A 20,115-nucleotide genomic window follows, 5' to 3' on the forward strand; every position below is an offset into this window, starting at 1 on the left:
TTTTTGAGATGTATCAATTAGCCAGTTTTTAACCGATTTAAAATTGCCTACACTGATTTTGTATAATGCTGGTTTGTTTGTTTTTTTAATTAGAATGTCAAGTGCCTTACAGAATATTATGTTAACAGGCATTTTTATCAGCCAAACTTGTAATCCCGTACAATAATTATATCAAGTTCGACAAGACCTGTTTTCCATAAAACCATGTGGACTGACATGAATTGTGCTTCCAACTTTTAACACTTTAGTGACTGATTTTGCCTGGGATCAGTGTCAGCCTATAGTTAACTGGGTCAATCCCATCTGCTGTTTTCAACACATAATTTGACACAAAATTACCCTTCTCCTCCTCCCCCCCCCCCCCCCCCCGATTCCTCTAGAATTTCCCCAGTATTCCAAGAAAATGGCATTGTGGGATTCTACATTTGCCAGCTGATGATTCTGTAGAGGACACACAAGGAGGAATGCAGAGACAAACATCGGGGGGATAAACTATAACAGGAACTACCAGTAATAAGCCAGGTCTGCACACGATGGAAGTTCCCTGGGGCAGAGACCCGGCTTTCTCTAGGCCTGCCCAGTGCCAGCAAATCTGTGGTACTCACATTTACTGCAGAAAGCCACCTGGGGTTTTACACCAACAGTGTTTCCTACTGGGGGCTGAGCGACATGAGACGCTCCACACTCACTGTCTGCAAAGAATTCACACCACCTCAAGTGCCGCAAAGTGACTGGGGGAATCCACCCCCAACACCCTGGTCCTTCTCCAGAAGAGAGGAAATCACGACACCATCTCAGCACACTGGTGTGCAGCAGGGGCATACACCATAGCAACACCATACTAGGGGCCTTCAACAGTCATGCCATACGTGGACACATTCCACCCAAAAGTAACAGGAAAAACACACAGGAATGCCTCTGCCATCTCCAGGGAAAACACAAGCCTCTCACCCTCTATCCAGATTTAGGCCTCAGGCACAATAGGGTAGAACCTCAAGTTACAAACACCTTGGGAATGGAAGTTGTTCGTAACTGTGAACAAAATGTTATGGTGGTTCTTTTAAAAGTTTACCACTGAACATTGGCTTAATTCTACTTTGAAACTTTACTATACAGAAGAAAAATGCTGCTTTTAATACGCCTTGGGGGAATTCTGCGCCACTGCGCATGTGCAGAATTTATGTCGCCCACAGAAAAATGACTTTCTGACAGGGAAGCAAAAGGAAGCCACAAGAGTGGTCATGCGACTGTCCCCAGCAGTATGTTTCAGGTGCCAGGGCAGCCAGCAGAGAGGTAAATCACGATGGGGCAGGACTGGGGAAGACCGGGCTCCCTACCCTGCTCCGGGCTCAGCTGCTAGTCCTGGCTGGGCTGGGGAGGACGGGACTTCCTCTGCACGGCATCTGGGGCTGGGTCAGACCCAACCCCAGATTTCTCCCCCAGCTGCAGGAAGCTCTGCAAACTCTCTCCCCCTGCACCCTGCTTCCTGCATTCATCGCTCCTCAGCTCCAGGAGGAGGGATACTTGTACAGGGAGCTGCTCCCCCATCCACCCAACCCTCATGCATCCAGACCTCCTCATACCCAGACCCTCCCACCGAGCTTCACCCTCCTCCACCCCGCACTCAGCACCCCCTCCCGATGAGCTCCACTACCCCAGCACCTGGACCCTCCACTGAGCCTCCCACACCCAGACCCCCCCTGCGGAGCTCTGTACCTCCCACATCCAGATCCCCTCTGCTGAGCCCCAACTACCTGCACCTAGAGCTCCCTGCAGAGTCGCATTACCGTTGCACCCAGAACCTCTCAACAAGCCCCTGTACATCCAGATCCCTTCCACACCCAGATCCCCCACTGAGCTGCTCACACTTAGACTGCCCCACACAGAACCCTCTCAACCCACACCTGGACCCCCCACACTAAGCCCCTCCACCCTTGGAACCTGCCTTCCCACACCTAGTACACCTGGCATGGAGGGAGTGGGGGGTGTTTCTGGGGCAGGCCCAGTCCTTGCGCTTTGTCAGGGTTGGGTGCACCCTCACCGTGTCCAGGGTGGCAGGAGCTGTACAGTTATTTCCACCTCTGTGCAACCAGTGGCCTGTGCTCCCCAATGCCATGCTGGAACCTCCATATTTATTTGACAAATAAAATTTGCAGAATTTTAATATATTGTGTGCAGAATTTTTAATTTTTCGGCACAGAATGCCCTCAGGAGTATTTTAACGATGTTAATTTAAATGAAACAAGAAGAGAAACAGTTTCCTCACCTTGTCAAATCTTTATTTTTAAACTTTCTCTTTCTTTTAGTAGTTTACATTTAACAATACTGTACTGTACTTGTAACTTTTTTTGTCTCTGCCTGATTGCGTACTTCTCGTTCCAAATGAGGTGTGTGGTTGACGGGTCAGTTCGTAACTCTGGTGTTCATAGCTCTGAGGTTCTGCTGTACTTTTCCTCATACAAGCTGAGCGACATGCTATACGCCCCATGCAGGTGCATGGTCCAGGAATCATAGTGCATCTGAGGATTTCAGAAGAGCGGGACCTTCTAGTCTAAGTGTGGGCTATCCAAAACTAAACACTCACAACCACTTCCAGGGACTGGAGAGCTTCTTTGGAAGGCTACCATTTCCCTGGGCGTAGGGGTCCGGAATTCAGAAATACTCCTTTTCAACCTCATGGTTTACAACTCCTATACACAGACTAACCTCAGTAATTGTTTCACACCCAGTTCTTGGAGAGAGATGAGCCTCTGCTGCATTGCACTGGAGAAACAAGAAAATGCTCCATCGTCTTGGAACACTTCTAGCACTTTGACAGTTGTTCCTTCAAGTGGGCTGCTCTGTGAATCTCTTGCCAAAATAGAGGGAGAGTCTTGCCTGAAACATCTTGATTGGCAGAAGCAAGCATTCCAATCTAATAACTACTAAATAGACACCTTGTAATTGGTCCTTGCTAAATTCCACAGCTCGCTTAGAGGAGCCTGGCAACATAATGAAAAAGCAGCTTACACTGAAAGCTAAACAAACAGTATATTCAGCCACAATCTGTATCTCTTTGCAGGACATTTTCAGGGTAGGGAGAAGTGTCCACTGTTTAAGAAAGTAAACGGGCCTTACAACAATTACAAGTGGCCCATTAGCACAGCTTCCTCTTGTCACTGCAGCCTCTCAAGATGTCAAAAAAGGTGCCCAGGGACAAAGGGCTACTAAATCCACTAGCAGAAACCCCAGGCTGCCGACAGCAGAGTTCTAGTTAACCCGTTTAGAGTCCGGTTACTGCCTTCTTTGAACGCGCCCTACAGGGCGGACTTCACGTTTGCTTACAGCTGCATGGAAGTTTGGGGGAAATGAAGACGGTGCAGCGGAGAAGGGGTGTTAAGTTCCTGTTCTGTGATCTCCAATCCCTCCCACCCCATTCCAGCTATGACTGCATGGGCAGGGGCAGTGAGTTATATGGGCCCGTGGTGCCCGTGCTCCAGCAATATTCAGGGCCTGAGGGCTCCACCAGTGTTCAGGGCCAGGTCTCTCCCCCAGCCCTGCCTGCTGTCCCGTGTGCCTCCCCTGGAGCGTCCCCCAGCCCTGCCTGCTGGACCTGAGGGGACCCTTAGGAGCACGTGGTGCAGGGCGAGTGTGCTGCGGGGGGGAAGAGGGGGGGTCTTCCTCTCTGGCCTCAGCCCTGAAGCAGCCTGCCTGCACCCCAAACTCCTCATCCCCAGCCCCCCCCCCCCACCCCAGCACCCCCAGCCAGAGCTCTCAACCCCCGCCCCAGCCCTGAGCCCCCTCCTGCAACGTGAACCCCTAATCCCCAGACTCACCCTGCAGCTCTCATCCCCTCGCCACATCCCAACCCTCTGCCCTAGCCCAGAGCCCCTCCCACACCCCAAACCCCTAATCCCCAGACTCTCCCCAGAACCCTCACCCCCAGCCAGAGTCCTCATCCTCCCCCATACCCCCAAATTATGCAATATAGGGAAACTGTTAAATGCTTACTGTTTCCAGTCCATTTTTACATTATTTTAAAATATATATATATATATAGGGGCTTACAAGGCGGGGGGGGGGACGGGGGGACTTGGATCTGTTCTGGGCACCACCAAAAATTACACAAACCTGCTGCCCTTGTGCACGGGGAAAAAGCCCCTCTTGCCCATTTCCTCCCACACCCAGCCAGAATGAGGTCTTTGGCAGGGAAAATGGACTGGCCTTCTCAGCGGAATCCAGTCTCACAGGGTGTGGGAGGAAACTGCAAAACAGCTCCTCTTCTTCCAAAGAGGCACCGAAAGAATCAGGCCAGATTTTTCCTCTCCCAGCAAGGAAACATCATGGTTCAATCATGCTGGAAAAATCCACTTCCCCGCTCACCCGCGGCGAGCAGGAATCCTTCCCAGGCAAGGCCAGCAGTTTCTGCAGAGTCTCAGCTTACATTTAGAAAAAAAAAAAAAGGGAAAAAAAATGTTCCGTATCCAGCCCTCCTGGTTGTGAAGGAAACCTCCCAGACGTGGCTGGAGCGCGTAGGCAATGCAGAGAAGGCCGGCTAGTGTGCGGAGACACCACGCTATTAAGGAATGGGTGGGTGGAGGGGGAAAGGCTGAGCTGCCAGTGCTGTGAGGGCAGCTCTGAGCAGGAGGGGGGCCCAGCTGGAATGGTGAGTCATAGGTTGCCCTCAAAGGCCGGCTTGACACCCTTTTTCTCTGGAGCAGATTGTGAGGGGATCCCAATTACCCCAGCAGTGGGGCAGTGAGTGGGCGCAGCTGGAGGGGCTAGCCATCCCAGCAGAGGGCTCAGTGGGGAAGAGCATAGGCTGATTCACTGGTGAGGAGTCTGCCCAGCACGGATTTCTTGTGGGGGCAACGGCATTCGTTGGTTTATTTAAGGGCTGCGGGAGGAGGAGGCAGCCCAGCATCAACTGATTTACTGGGACGGTGTCACTGATTCATCAAGAGGTCTGGGGGAAGGCACCCATGCTCTCACCCCACTCTTACACAAGGTGGGCAGCTTCCACCCCTCACACAAGCTCCTGGGAGGAGCTGAGCAGACAGCCTAAGAGAACACTGTCCAGAAGCTGTGGGAGGCCAGAGGTGGATTGATTTTGGGAGTGGGGCGGGGGGGGAGACACACACACACGGGACATTGTTCATTTCATCAGGCTATTGGGGTTTAACTGGGCGAGTGCATGTCTATGGGACTTTTTCCATTCTAAGAAGTTACACAAGTAGCAACATCACTTCTCGTGAAAGCAGGCCACCCTAGTCCTAACAGGGACCAGCTGAATTCTGGGAAAGGCTGTTTAGCTACAGAAACCATCTGTGAAATCTCGCCCGCAATTACTGACCAGTAAGTGTCTGTTCCATAGACCCATCTGTCCATGTTCCCGATCTCCAGGTCTATTAAATTCATCACAAGGGACTGGGAAGGCACAAACCTCTAGCATTTACTTTGGAGTCCATGAGTGGACTGCTAAGCAGGACAAGCTAGCGGACGGGACACTGGACTAGGGTGCAAGACACTTGGCTTCACTTCCTGGCTCTGGCACAGATTCCCTTGAGGCAAGTGACTTGATCTACCCTGTGCCTCGGTTCCAATCTGCACCAGAAGGGTGGTACGTCCCTACCTCACAGGGGTATTTGAGAGGATAAAATCCATTATGCTTGCCAGGCGCAGATACTAGTGATGACAGCCACAAAAGTATTTCGACAGAATAGTCCATCAGCCCACTGCTATCTTCCAGTCATGCTTTCCTTACACTGCAGGAATGCACTCATCCAGAAAGCAGCAGCATACCCACACAATAGCATTGGCTGCTTTAGAGAGTCACTGGTTTAAGACCAGCTTCTTTCTTCACCTCCAGCCCGACGATGTCAATCATTCCTTGTCCATGCACAGGCATCCGTGCACCCAGATCACATTCTTACAGTCTTTAGTAACATTGAAAAAAAAGCCATCCCAGAGTTCACTCACTCCTCATAAACCATTACATGAGTTCTGTGCATTTATTAGGTACAGAAGCAGCTGCAACTCATCCCATCAAGCCCTGTTCCACTGTTGTTCTGAAGTCAGAATGTACCTCAGGATTCAGGGGTTGAAGCAGCTACAGTAAATATGAGAACATAACAAAAGAGCAATTCAAAATATAAAACAGACTTTCAACCTCAGTTAGAAAAAAGAAGATACTCTGGAGACAAAAGAGGCAGGTTCAGGCCTTGTCAACATCCACACAACTTCCAAAGAGCTGAATACATTACAAAAAAGTTGAAAAAAGCAAATCCAGCTCCCCCAAACATACCAGGGAATCTAAACAGGGACTAGTCAATCCCTCAGCTAGGATCAGCCAGCAAAATTGCTTGTGGCAATCTTTATGACTTTTGCAAAAGAACTTACCCATGGAATGAACTTTTTCCTATCTTTTCTTTTTAATTACTATTCATCCCAAGTCTGCCCCAGAGCAAAGCTCAAATCTTCTCTGTGCAGAGTCTTCTGGGAATTCCATGCCATATTTTAACAGTAACAATTACACCTCCCCAATAGAAGGAGAAAAACAGCACCAGGATGGAAAAGGCACCACAACTCAGGACTACAGCTGAGCAAATACCTGATTTTGCAGTTTGGCCCCTGAACCAAAAAGTCCAAAAAGATTCAGTTTGTTTCAAACCAAAACTGCCAATTTTTTTCAGCTTTTCTCATCAAAACACAAAACTGGTAAGTGTTTGTTCAGGTCGATGCACAACCACACTTTGACCTTTTTGAAAGAAACACTTTCCTCATTTTTCATTTGGCTGAAGCTATTCGCCAAATTCAACCTGAATCCATGAATTGTTTCAGTTGCCCTGACACTGCGTTTTTCAGCAGATTTACGAGTTGCCAAAAAAATTCCACACAGCTCTACTCAGAACTCGCTTTCGAGCCCCTCTCCACCTTCTTGTTCCAGGGATCCTGATTCTTGCACTGCCTACAAAAAAGCCAAACAAAAACAAACAAAAACCTATTTTAAGAAAATGTTAGGGTTGTAAAGTCAAGCACTCCCAAGCCAGCAAATACTAGAATTACGGTTGCCTGTCCAACATTAATTCAGCTCCCTTGTGCGTGTGCATTATGATACAGTCTTTCATTGCATGATCATATGCTATCTTTTCCACAGAACTTCTGCCTCACTGAGTGCTGAATGGGTAGTTACTTAATATTCTTTATATCCTCACTGTTAAATGTGTGGCCTTAGGCCATATTTACTGCACACCATCCAAAAGAATTCATTTCCTCCTGGGCTTTGCCATGGCACTCATTGCCATATCTCAGTGCTTCATAACCATTAATCAATCTACCTTCACAACACTCCTGTGAGAACACATGGTATTATCCCCGATTTCATAGATGGCGATCAGAGGGCCAGAGACATTAAAGCCAAAATTAATAAAAGTTCCTGCTCATTTTGGGACACCTGTTTGTTTTTTAATTTACTCAGAATTTTTATAGCATTTCACATGTTCCAAGCCCAGCTCCTCTTGACTTCAGATGCAGTGCAAAATTTGTGCAAATCAGATCCAGGGGACTCTAGCTGAGAACCCAGAAAACAAGGTTACCACTTACTGTGCAAAGTTTGGTTTCAGCGACTTGCCCAGAATCACACAGAAACTCGATGGCAAAAGCAGGGATACAATCCAGTCCTCCAAGGCAGCGTTAAATTGCCTTAACCATGAAACCATCCTCTCTCTTCCTGTAATCTCCTGCCTCATCCATCAAACATCTTCCAACTTCTCCAACAAATGAGGCAGGGGTCCCACAGAAATACTCTTCTTCCCTGCACCTGTTTCACCCCCAGAGTAGGTCCATCCTATGCACTGAACGGAGGTCCTTTTGGTCCCCTTTGGGGATCCATCCAGAACATGGGGACCAAATAGATCTGTACACTGAATGAGACAAAGATTCTATGGAAAAATAGCATGGGATGAGGTATTTGAAGACTGGCCAAAATGTTCAGAACTAGGTGCAACCAGTGCCTAAACTAAAGCTTCTAAGTCTGGATTTCGGCACCCAAGGATGAGATTTAAAAGCCTAAGCCATTTAGGAGCATAAGTCTCATTGAAGTCAATGGGACGTGTGCCCCTAAATCACTTACCTTAAATGTGAGATTTTTCAAAAGCACCTAACATTTCAGACTGCATCACAACACACACACAGGGAACTTTAAATCTGGAATTTCCTGCATTTGCAGTACCTAATTTTGCTACCTTAATTTTCTTGTAACCATGTTTGGGTATGTAATTTCCTAGCTTTTTAAAAAATGAAACTAAAAAGAAAGAAAGAAATCCTGTCATGAGGAACCATATTGATGAATCAGCAGCAGCACTGGAAACTTCAGATCCACAACACAGACCACTTTGCTTGAGCTAAAAGGATAACTGGTAACAGCAGTAGACTGTTATCCTCTATGCTGGATGAGCCACTAGACAGGATGAGCCATGTTTTGCCAATGTGCTTCATAGCTATTGGCTGACAGCAGAGGAATGCTGGCACTCAGGAGGAGCCCCAAATTCTATTCCTAGTTCTGGAGAAGAGTTTTTCTCTAGTGGTTACAGACCCTTCTGCACCAGCACCTCCTCCCTTCTGCTCCTGTTCCCCCATACATCTGCCCCTGTCCTTATCTGTCTTTGCGCCTCACCCCTCTTTCTCTTCCACCCTGCTTGGGCACCCGCAGGAGGGAGCACAGGAGAGTCTCCCTATGCTCAGCACCAGTGCTTGGCGCCACAGCGGCCCCGCGCAGGCAGGAGAAGCAACTGAAGGGAATGTCCTGCTCAGCCCCTTCTGCCCTAAGACAGCGCATGCTCAGTACACATGGACTGTTCCGCCAGCGGGGCGGCCAAACGCAGAGAACTCACACAGATTTTGATGGAATTTCACAGGGACAGTCTGAGGCGCTTCTGTGACCCCAGGACAAGCCCTCTGTCAAAATTCAAGCCTCTTCTCCCAAGCGCAGAGGCATCCGGGCTTCCCAACAAAACGGCTTATAGACATTTTTTAGCATTCCCAACACAACACACATTTTCCCCGAAGGTCATCGTCAGAAGCACTTGCAACATTTTTGCTGAAATGACGAAAAATCCGATCCGCCTGAAGCACGGAAAACTTCAGCCTGAATAATTAATATTTGGCTTCTAATTATCAGCAGGCTTTATCATTAATAAATAAGGTTTTTACAATGGAAACTGTGAGGAAACCTTAACTCTAAGAGTTGCTGCCAGCTCCACCTATAGCTCAAGGTCAGGCCACCTCCCAGCACATGAGCTACTGAGTTTGAGCAAAACCTGGCGCAAAGCACTGTAATCAAAACGAGTGACGGTCTTTACCCATCAGCAGGTCTCCTAAGGGCAACAATAACCCGGCCCAGCAGTTATAGTGCACTCCGCACTTACTTTTTTTATTTAATTTGGAGTTTTTTATTCTATTCGAGTTACAATAAGTTTACCTTTTAAAAAATAAATCTGTTCAAAATTAAACCCAAATTGAAAACAAAATATGTTAAGGACTAAAAACGCCTTATAATCTCTTCAGACAGCTAAATACAAAAGGCTGAATCCATGAGCTCTGTCAGGAACTTTGAGTTAAAGGCTGCTTTTCTGTATAAAGAAAGAATCAGGGGGAAAACATCTAATTTTTGAAGTCAAGATTTACAAATATGGCACAGTAGGTCATGCACTGTATTAAGGGATTGTTCAGGTTAACGAAAATAAATTGTATATGCTGTTTTGTGTGTTTAATTAAATTTTCTGTTACCACCCTAATGCAGCCTGACACAAATCATGAGCAAAAAGTTAATTATCTAGTAAATAAGCAATATATCATTCGTCATTTTCTAACACACTAAAAATGTTTAATTAATAATCTGAAAACAGGTATATAATTGCTTAAATAAATATATATAGTTATAGCATATCTTAAGTAGCAAAAAGATGTACCAAATCTAGCGTGACAGCACTATTTAGTTGCAAAGCAACGATGCTTCAATGGTGATATCAACCAATCAGAATACACCTTTCTTCGAAAATAACTGCAGTACAAATGGAAAAGTTGATTACAACTGACTATTTAAATCGAGGCTCTCCACTTGGTGATTTAATCATGATTTAAATTGCTTATTTAAATCAATCCATCCTGCCACACTGAAGGAGATATTTTGCTTTGGAAGTAACCTGCTACTTGTCCAGCTGGGCATCTTCCTTCCAGTACAGTTTGCATTGCAAGAGTAGGCAGAAAACCTCAAACATTTACGCTGCTCTACACAGGACTTGTCTGGGAACTCTCCCACTGACTCACTAACACCTGTGCAGCTCCACGGGTGGCCTTATCAGAGAAACTGAGGCTTAGGCATTCACCGGTGTTTTTATACGACTTGCTACCATTGTTCCGACCAATCGAGAAGTTGCACAGGGGAATGGGTCTTTTTGCAATAGCATATTGAGTGATTATATAAAAATCGCTGCCTAGAAAGAACATCCATACTCCGAGTCACACTGCATTGGCTCTCCCTATAACTGGATATTAGAAGACAACTCGTCATCATATTTACCCCAGAAACTAGACCTGTATTGGTAACACGATGCACAGTAACAATATGACAGTTTCATATGCCATCGTGTCTTTCATACAAACTGTATCCCAAAATATCTTAGGGAGTTAAATGCCGTTAGAAAGCAATATTAGAAACAGCACCATCATAATTATGGCCCACATTGCACATGAAATATTTTCCAGTAGTATTTGCAAGATAACCCTGACGGAGACGCTGAACTCTCTCAACTCCTGATCTAAGCATCATGTACTATATAAGTATGCAAGGCAAAGGTTTGGATGCCACTGGAAATATAGAGAAGATATGTGATGAGCAGTAAGGAGGGTTTCTGATGAATAAGTATATAACGGACATTGACCCAGGGTCAGAGTGAAAATGGTAGATGGAACCTTAACTTCAAGTTTCCTAGCGTTAAATGGAATAGAATACAGACCCAGCTTTTCATTTTCTTATTTGTTACATCATGTTAATGGCTGTATTTATCAGTAAGAGACTGATTTTTCCTTCAGAAATACAGATTTGACTTTTCTGATATTTTTAAAGTTAAAAAAAAGTAGAAAAAAATCTCAGGCTTTTTACGTAATAAAGCAGCAAAAAAAGGGGGGTGGGGCGGGAGGGGACAACCCCCCATTCTCCCCCCCTTTGCAACTCCGTGCTTAGACTGGAACTGAGAGGGTCTCTTAAATGTGAGTTCATTGAGAGGAGGGAAGAACCCAATGGAACTAAAATGTTAACAGGAGTGGAAGTCTGCATTCCAAATGCAGCTGCAATCATCAGCTGTCCTGCTTGGTACAAAATGCACTACAAGGCCTGAAAAAGGCATCCAACCTTCCAAGTACCATAGAGTGCAGAGATGTAAGAAAGCTAAGTCAAGCAGAGTACCCCCCCAAGAACCTACTGAACTTTTACCTAAAGTATTACTAATCATGTTTATTACAGAAGAGCCTAGGGGCCAACCAGAATTGGGGCCCTGCTGTTGTAGAATTTAGCTAGTCTAGTTTTAAGTGTGAAATGTGATAGGTCTTCTACCCTCCCCCTGAAATGACTCCACAATGCAGAACATCTTGTCAGGATGGCTTTCCTGATAATATTTTTTATGCTCATGGCATATACATAGAGAATTTAGATACAAACATCTAATGCTATTTCCAGAAGGTTGCAGTGTAACACGACTTCGTTGGAATCCAGAACCTTAACACGAGAACAAAAACAGAGAGAGAGAAAGCAGGCTGCTCCCTAAGGCAGAACTCCCCCCACCTTGCTCTAGGCTGTCTCTTTGCAGACTGATTGCACAAAACCCGGATTGCATGTTCTGCAGAGCCCTGAAGCCTGCAAGCAAGACCAGAAAGTTCCTTACACTTAATATAACAGCTTGTAATTTTAAGTTTTCAATGCATCACAGTATTCCTCTACTTAATTTTATACCATTGTTCCCAGTTCTGTTCTCCACGTATTGTCCTAAATAATTGCTCCCTATCCTCAGCAGGTTGGAGAGGAAATATTCGTTGGCTTTTACACTCCTTAATTGTCTCACAGCCAAGCTGTACATATTTGGCTCTTTTAATCTCTACACAGTCAATCCCTCCAGCAGCTAGATACCATCATTATAGGTATCATATAGAAACACAAGACAGACAGACGAATCCTGATCATTTTGGTTGCTCTTCTCTGATCCCCAACCAGTCTGTCAATATCTTTCTCATAACGTGATGCCTCAACAGTGGATGCCATTCATATATGGGAGCTGCTAGTTCCCTATCTAGAGAGCTGTAGCCCACAAAAGCTTATGCTCAAATAAATTTGTTAGTCTCTAAGGTGCCACACGTCCTCCTGTTCTTTCTATCTAGAGATAATGTCTCTGCAGCTCAAAACAGCACTGCTGATACTTAGGGCTCTGAAAACTCATTTTTAATTTGCTGCCCATCATCACTCCAAGAATCTTTTCCTAGCATCTTCCTCCTGTTGAGTATCTGTTTCCAAACTCCCACACCCACCCCACAGCCCAGAAAGATTAATTACATATTTCCAGGAAGAATCTCAATTTGTCCCCATATGGGTCCCTTCAAAACAGACGCTAAAACCTTTAAGTGGCCTGATCACATCACCCCTTCCATTCCATCCTCTGACCCCCCACCCGTTCTCCACTGCATCCAAGATAAGCTTCTTGCATTCATCTTTAAATCCATTCCCAGTAACCCTGCCCTACTTTTCCACTCTGTTACCTTACTGCTTTGTCAACCTTTCACTCCATCAATAACAGTTAACCTCTATCATGCATGAGCCTGTTTCTCCCACAATCATCTTTGAGCTCCACACCCCATGCTTCCCTTATGCCTGGAACATCCTCTCTCTCTCTCTCAAAAAAAAAAAAAAAAAAAATCCAGAAAGCCCCACCCTCCTTCAAGTCTCCTTTTAAGACTCATTTCTACTGAGATACCCACAAAACACCAACAGCGAATAATGGCCAGTCAAGACTAGGGCTATCCCTTTATTTGTCTCAATTACTAAAAACCCTCTCTGTGCCAAAGGATGCTACTGTTCCTATTACCATCTCCTTCCTCCCCATTTGCTGAGTTCATCTGTTCAATCTTGTCTTAAACTAAGCTTTTCAGGATGAGGACAGGGATTATCTGTCTGTACCGTGCCTAGCGCATTGGCTAGGGCCTCTAGGCAGTATTCTAACAGTTTTGGATTTTAAGGCCAGATGGGACCATTAAGATAGTCTGACCTCCTGCGTAACAACGGCCATCAAATTTCACCAAGTGGTTCCTACACCAACTTCACAAGTTCTGACTGAGCTGTCACATATCTTTTGGAAAGACACCCAAACCTGATTTAAAGATGTCAAGCGATACACAATCCACTACAATCCTAGGAAAGTTGTTGCAAAGCTAAGTTTAAGAATGTGCACTTTACCTCCTGTTTGAATTTGTCTAGCTTCTATTTCCTACTATTGGATTTTTTTTTTTTTATGCTTTTGTCTGCTGGAATAACAAGTCCTCCACATATCCTCATCTTGGGTGGTTAATTTAGACTGCGATCAAATTGCTTCTTAACCTTCTGTTTGATAGGATAAATAGACTGAACTTCTTAAGTCTCTCCATGTAAGGCATGTTGTCCAGTCCTTAGATCCTCTTGTAGCTCTTCCCTGAACATTCTCCAAATTTTCAGCACCTTCTTTGAAGTGTGGTTACCAGAATTGGACACAATATTCTAGTAATGGTCTCATCTCTGGTGTATACATAGATACACCACCTCACTGTTCCCCTACATATGCATCCCAGGAATAACGTAGCTGAAGTCGATGTACTTAGATCTACTTACCGTGGGGTCTTCACTGTGGTAAGTCAACGGCTGACCCTCTCCCATTGACTCCGCCTGCGCTTCTCGCCCTGGTGGAGTACCAGAGTTGACGGGAGAGTGCTCGGTGGTCAATTTATCACGTCTAGACGGGTAATGTAGACAAGCCCTTAGCTACAGCATCACACTGGGAGCTGAAGTTCATTTGGTGGTTCACTATCACCCCAAGTCTCTTTCAGAATCACTGCTCTCTAAGATGCAGTTTCCATTCTGTAAGCATGATCTCCTTTCTCTGTCCCTAGATGTATCATGCATTTGGCTGAATTGCATTTGATTGTGTCAAGCTTACCAAAAAAATCCAGATCACTCTGTATCAGTGACCTGCCCTCATCATCATTTACCGCCCCACCAATATTAGTCACATTTGCAAACTTTATATGAAATTTTATATTTTCTTCCAGATATCTGATAAAAACATCCTCAACCTAATCCTGTATGAGAAGTCCCTGCTGAACCCCATCAGAATACCCCCATTCAATTATTACTCCCCATTAACAAATATGTCTTGAGATCTGTCAACCTGTTTTTAAACACATGTGCTGCACTGGTTTTGAACAATGCTAGTTTTTTAGTCAAAATGTTGAGCAGTACTAAGTCAAATGCCTAAAAGAAGTCCAAGCATATTACATCAACACAGTTACCTTTATCAACCACTTGTAGTCCCACTAAAAAATTGTATCAAGTTGGAAAAGAGATGGTCTTCAGCTAAGTAGCCCTCTTTACCAGCCTTAGTTATATGACCATCCCTTAGTTCTTTTTTGATTGACGCCTGGTCTACACTGGGGGGGGGGGGGGGGAGAGAGAATTGATCTAAGTTGATCAACTTACCGTGGTGTCTTCACCGCGGTGAGTCGACTGCTGCCGCTCCCCCGTCGACTCCGCCTGTGCCTCTCGCAGCGGTTGAGTACAGGAGTCGATGGGAGAGCACTCGGGGGTCGATTTATAGCGTCTAGACTAGACGTGATAAATCGACCCCTGCTGGATCAATCGCCGCCCGCCAATCCGGCGGGTAGCGTATACGTACCCAAAGTCACATACTGCTGTTCCATTATTTTGTCTGAGATCGATGTCAGGCTAACAAGCCTATAATTACCCAGGTTATCCTGTTTACCCTTTTAAAATATGGGCACATTAGCTCACTTCTGGTCTTCTTGAATTTCCCCAGTATTCCAAGATTTATTAAATAAAAATATTAATTATTTTATGGCTAATGTTTCTAATCTTACTTGGTCCCTTTTTATTATTTCTTAGTCCTCACTGGTATTTGCAATTCCTCCCAATCAAGTATCATCTGTGAAATTTATTAATACAAATAATGGTGACAAACTGCAACTATAACCTTTACCCATCACACAACTGTCTGCCACACAGGCATATTTGTATAATCATGCCCTCGAGGCAAGTACAGTCTAGCTGTTAAGATCTAAATGAAAGCCCAAAAGTTCTAATGCCTAATTATCAGTAACTGTATAATTAAAATACAGTTATGTCATACAGCTGAATGCAGTATTGACCCATGTTAATGAACAAACAACCAAATGGCTAATAATTCAAACATCATTTAACACTAAATGATTGTTCAAGCCAGCTGGTTTTAGATAACGTATTTTAGAGATAGGTGTAAACAAGCTAGCATTAATTTAAGTCACAGCTTAAAGGAACAATATCTTGTTCTATGTTCTCTTTGTAGAAATGCATGTAAAATCCTCCTATCAATAATTTAGCAAAGGCAAGTGTGAATAATGGATTCATTAAAACCTGGCCGAACAGTGGACGTCACTAAAAGCATTTCGTTTCAAAGCAATAAAACATACAAGAATTGAGAAGCCTTCGATGCTAACTAACCCTATTAGTTTAGAGCATTATTTGTACAAGTCCTCGTGCCAGTTGCTTTCAGGCATACAAGGAAACAAGCCATCCATGCCCCAGGTATGTTTTAATGCCACAAGTGAATAGAGCAGCTTCCAATTGCTGAAAAGCACGATGACAGCAGAATTAACCGGTTCTGCTGGGAAAGTTTCTCAGGCTTCTCTTAATCATTATTAAGAGCCAATCAGGCATCACATTTATCTTGTTCAGGCCCTTCACCTTAAACGACAAAAGTTCCAGAATTAAATCTGAAGCCCAGAGGAGGGCACTGATCATTGATAAAGGTGTGCACCTCACCAAGGAAAGGATAATAATAGGTTCCTGTTTGGGGATAAGCATGCAGGCAGGGAACCTCTAATGGCCACCGGAACACAATGAGCTCCTGAGGGCAGAGAAGGATTTGGGGATGGGGCATTGGTTTGTGTTCTGGGGAATTCCAATTTGCTCTCATTTGCACTCTGTCTAACGCTTGGTCAATTTGCTTAATCACTTCTTTAAACGCAGATGGAGAGACAGACAATGTCAGCCCATTAACAGCTTTAAAAAGTCTAAAAGATCCCTTTAAATGAGAAAAGCAGGGCAAACAGAAGAAAACCATGGTCAGGTTTCTCAGGTTTACACATGTAACAGGGCTCCCCACTGGATTCTTTATTAGTTTTCCATCCAGAATTTACATTCAAGTTTTAAACGGCAGGAGTCAGAAATCAAACAGCACGCACGTTTCTTTTGCGTGGAACTTAAAGTTATTGCAGAATCAACTGCTCCACCCCAGCAGATAAGAGCTGGGGGTCTTGCTCTGAAACTAGTTAAGGAAAACAAATACACCACCAAGTGAGAATCTCGGATTTTCCCCTCAAATATTCATTAAAGAGACACTGTCAAGTCAAGTCTATCCCTTATTTTTTGTGCCTGTGTGGTAAAAAAAAGTTTTTACAACACTCAGATCCAAGAGAAACGACTCCATGAAATTACAAAACACACACCACGGCCCTGACCCTGCAATTTGTCACACACAGGCAGACTGCTGTGTCCACATGGGCCGCCCCCATTAAAGACACTGGGGGTCTGCGCAGGCAGAGAAAACCACGTATGAGCAACAAATTGCAGCACTGCAATCTTCAATTTTAAAGCAAACGTTCCTGAGCAATGTTTGCAACCCAAGCATCAGAGCACAGTACTAATGCATTATCATTTGTATTACAATAGCCCCCAAAGGGCTTCTTAACATTGAATCCTAGAATATCAGGGTTGGAAGGGACCTCAGGAGGTCATCTAGTCCAACCCCCTGCTCAAAGCAGGAGCATGATACAGAGGGCCCAATCGTGCAATCAGATCAGCACAGGAGCCCCTGTGCCATCTCAGTGAAGTCACTTGGTCTTCCCTTGTCCATTCAATTGCAGGATTGGGGTCACAGCATGAAAACATGGGCCTCACCCCCCAATGAAACTGCGGGTCAGCAAGCGAAAGGGGCTTACTTTCACCTTCCAAGCTGAGAGAAATGCAAAAAGTGAACAAACAACATCAAAGAAGGAAAATTAGATTTGATATTCTGGAGTTCTATTTTCATAATCTAAGGGGATATCAGTCAAATAAACTAGGGCATGTGCATGTTTGTTTGAAATATATGATCATTAACCTGACAACGTATAACTTCCTAAAGAGCAATAGGACAAGTCTGGGCCCCATCCTTACAAACTGATCCTCGTGGGTCATGGGGATGGACCCTGACTTTAGTGGGGATCTACTAGGGTATTACACGCTGCCTGCATCAGCTTGAATGATCAACCCAGGAAGGAGGAAGAATGAATCAGGGAGCAAAACTCTGTCACTTTCCTCATCCTTGCCAATTCTTTAGAGGTCTCGCTTTGTGAAGAGGAGCATATGCACCCCATGGAAACGAATGAGGATACGAAAAACCACCCAACTCATCTCTTCAGCTTCCAAAGAAAACAATCTAACTTCACCATAGGGGCAGTCTCCCCAGCACTCATGTTGTCAGATCAGTAGGATGAGAATGCAGCCTCAAGCTACTTTATAAAAGACCACTTTTATGCAATCAACGCCGCAAAACAAGAGTCAGAGCAGACACTTCTACTCCGCAAGACAGCAAAAGGTCCCCCCGACCACATACACTGTCCCTGGACATCAGGGGTCTCTCCTCAGCTAGGGTGAAAGAACAGCTGAACAGTGTCTGCAGGGAGAAAGGAGTTCTCCTGACAGCAGAGGGGCCAAACCAAAGTGAGCAGCACTTACTGTGTGAGCACCGCCAGGGGACAGGGCTCCGTTGGGCAGGTAGGGACTGCCCAGCTCTGGGATCATCAGGAAGGGGTAACCTGGATAGGGGGGCCCCTTAAAGAAACCTCCATCTTGCTGTCTTCTCACTACTGGGGAGAAAAGAAAAGGCTCAGCCAGGGGCTTTCACAAGGGTGGGGCTGGGAGCAGGCCAAGGGCCTGGGGAGTGGGAAGATGGTAGAAGCGGCTGAAGTTGTTAAAGCTGGGGTGGAGAGAAGGGGGGGAAATAGGTCTTCACTGCAGAGTTAACTCGAGTATCTACACTCAGGTTACTTCCCTTGAGTAAGCCTAGCTCAGGGAGGAAGGGGTGGGTAAGCAGGGGGGAGGAGGAGAGAGTCCGAGGGCGGGCGACGGACACGGACGAAGAAAACAAAGAGGTTAAAAGTCTTGCTAAGCGTCTGCAAGTATCCGAAGGATGTAAACACCGAGGAGGGCTGCAGGGCTGGGGGATCCTCCAGGCCGGGGCTGGGACCCTGAGCCGCGCAGGGACCCGAGGGAAACTTCCCGTCCAAGGCGAACTGCCGGGGGCGGCCCCGGAGAGGGGGATCCGGGGGGAAAGGGAAGCGGAGGGAGGGTGAGCACAGGCGCATGGGGCGGGGAAGTGGGGAGCAGGGGAGTGAAGGAGCAGAAGGGGGGCAAGCGGGCAGGGGTAACTGGGGAGGGAAGAGAGCGGGGGGCTGTAGGGCAGAAGGGGTGGGAAGAGGGCTGGGGAAAGGGGCACGGGACAGGGGGAGCAGAGGGGGCAGGCTAGGGAAGGGCAGGGATCCCAGAGGGAAGCCCCAGGGGGGCGGGTTGGGGGGGGCAGGAGGCCGGCCCCGAGGGGAGCAGCGGGGGCGGGGATCCCGGGGGGAAGCCCCAGAGAGATGGGGACGGGTTGGGGGGCAGACGGCCGGGACAGGAGCCCCGACGAGAGCAGCGGGGGCAGGGATCCCAGGGGGGCGGGCTGGGGGCCGGGACAGGGGCCCCGGGGGGAGCAGCGGGGGCAGGCACCCCAGGGGGCCGGGACAGGGGCCCCGGGGGGAGCAGCGGGGGCAGGCACCCCAGGGGGCCGGGTTGGGGGTCTGGGGGCCGGGACAGGGGCCCCGGGGGGAGCAGCGGGGGCAGGCACCCCAGGGGGCCGGGACAGGGGCCCCGGGGGGAGCAGCGGGGGCAGGCACCCCAGGGGGCCGGGACAGGGGCCCCGGGGGGAGCAGCGGGGGCAGGCACCCCAGGGGGCCGGGACAGGGGCCCCGGGGGGAGCAGCGGGGGCAGGCACCCCAGGGGGCCGGGACAGGGGCCCCGGGGGGAGCAGCGGGGGCAGGCACCCCAGGGGGCCGGGTTGGGGGGCTGGGGGCCGGGGCCCCGGGGGGCGCAGGGGGCCGGGGCAGGGGTCGGTACCTTCGGCGAGATAGTCCCGCGGCTTCTGGAAACTTTCGCGGGGCTGCGGCGGCGGCGGCGGCCGCTCCGCCTGCGGGGGAGACACAAAGGGGAGAGGGGTGAGCGCTGCCCCGAGCCCCCCCGGCGCCGCCCGGCCCCCCAGGCCCCCCGGCCCCTCACCTCCGAGTCGGAGCCCGAGGCGCTGGCGCGGCGGTTCTCGGACTCGTGGACCAGCGAGGACTTGAGCTCGTCCAGGTCCCCGTGGGCCGAGCCGCGCCCCGCGCCCTTGTCCTGCTCGTCGCCCTCGTCCTGGAAGGGGATCAGCTCGTCCGGGGCGCCCAGGTCGTCGCCGCCCGCGGGCGGCAGCTGGGGCATGGTGCGCCCGGCCCGCCCAACTTCGAGGCGCGGCGCCGGCCGAGTGCGGAGCGGGCAGCGGGCGGGCGCGGCTGCCTCCCCCCTCCCCGCTCCCCCGCCGGCGGGGCCGGCCCCTCGCTCGCTCGCTCGCCCGCCCGCCCGCCCGCTCCCTCCCTCCCGCCGCCGGGGGGGTCGGGGGGGTGGAGCTCCCGCTGCAAGCTGACACCGGCCGGGGCGGGACCCCCAGATCCCCCCACCGGGCCGGGACCCCCAGTTCCCCTCACAGCCCCGCCCCCCCCGGGCCGGGACCCCCAGCTCCTCAC

At 48.1% G+C, this 20,115-nt stretch overlaps 1 protein-coding gene across 1 annotated transcript in view; it reads right to left on the reverse strand.

The window, feature by feature from the left end:
* Window positions 1-19,813, reverse strand: part of TCF7L1 (transcription factor 7 like 1) — a 100,985-nt gene extending 81,172 nt beyond the window's left edge. The window contains exons 1-3 of the mRNA XM_077805627.1: window positions 19,619-19,813; window positions 19,460-19,529; window positions 18,044-18,171 (exon numbers count right to left, since the gene is read on the reverse strand). Coding sequence (XP_077661753.1) covers window positions 18,044-18,171; window positions 19,460-19,529; window positions 19,619-19,813 — 393 coding nt within the window. The remainder of the gene's footprint in view (window positions 1-18,043; window positions 18,172-19,459; window positions 19,530-19,618) is intronic.
* Window positions 19,814-20,115: the final 302 nt, after the last annotated feature.

This window comes from Eretmochelys imbricata, chromosome 26, assembly GCF_965152235.1.
Source record: "Eretmochelys imbricata isolate rEreImb1 chromosome 26, rEreImb1.hap1, whole genome shotgun sequence".
In the NCBI taxonomy this organism is placed as follows: Eukaryota; Metazoa; Chordata; order Testudines; family Cheloniidae; genus Eretmochelys; species Eretmochelys imbricata.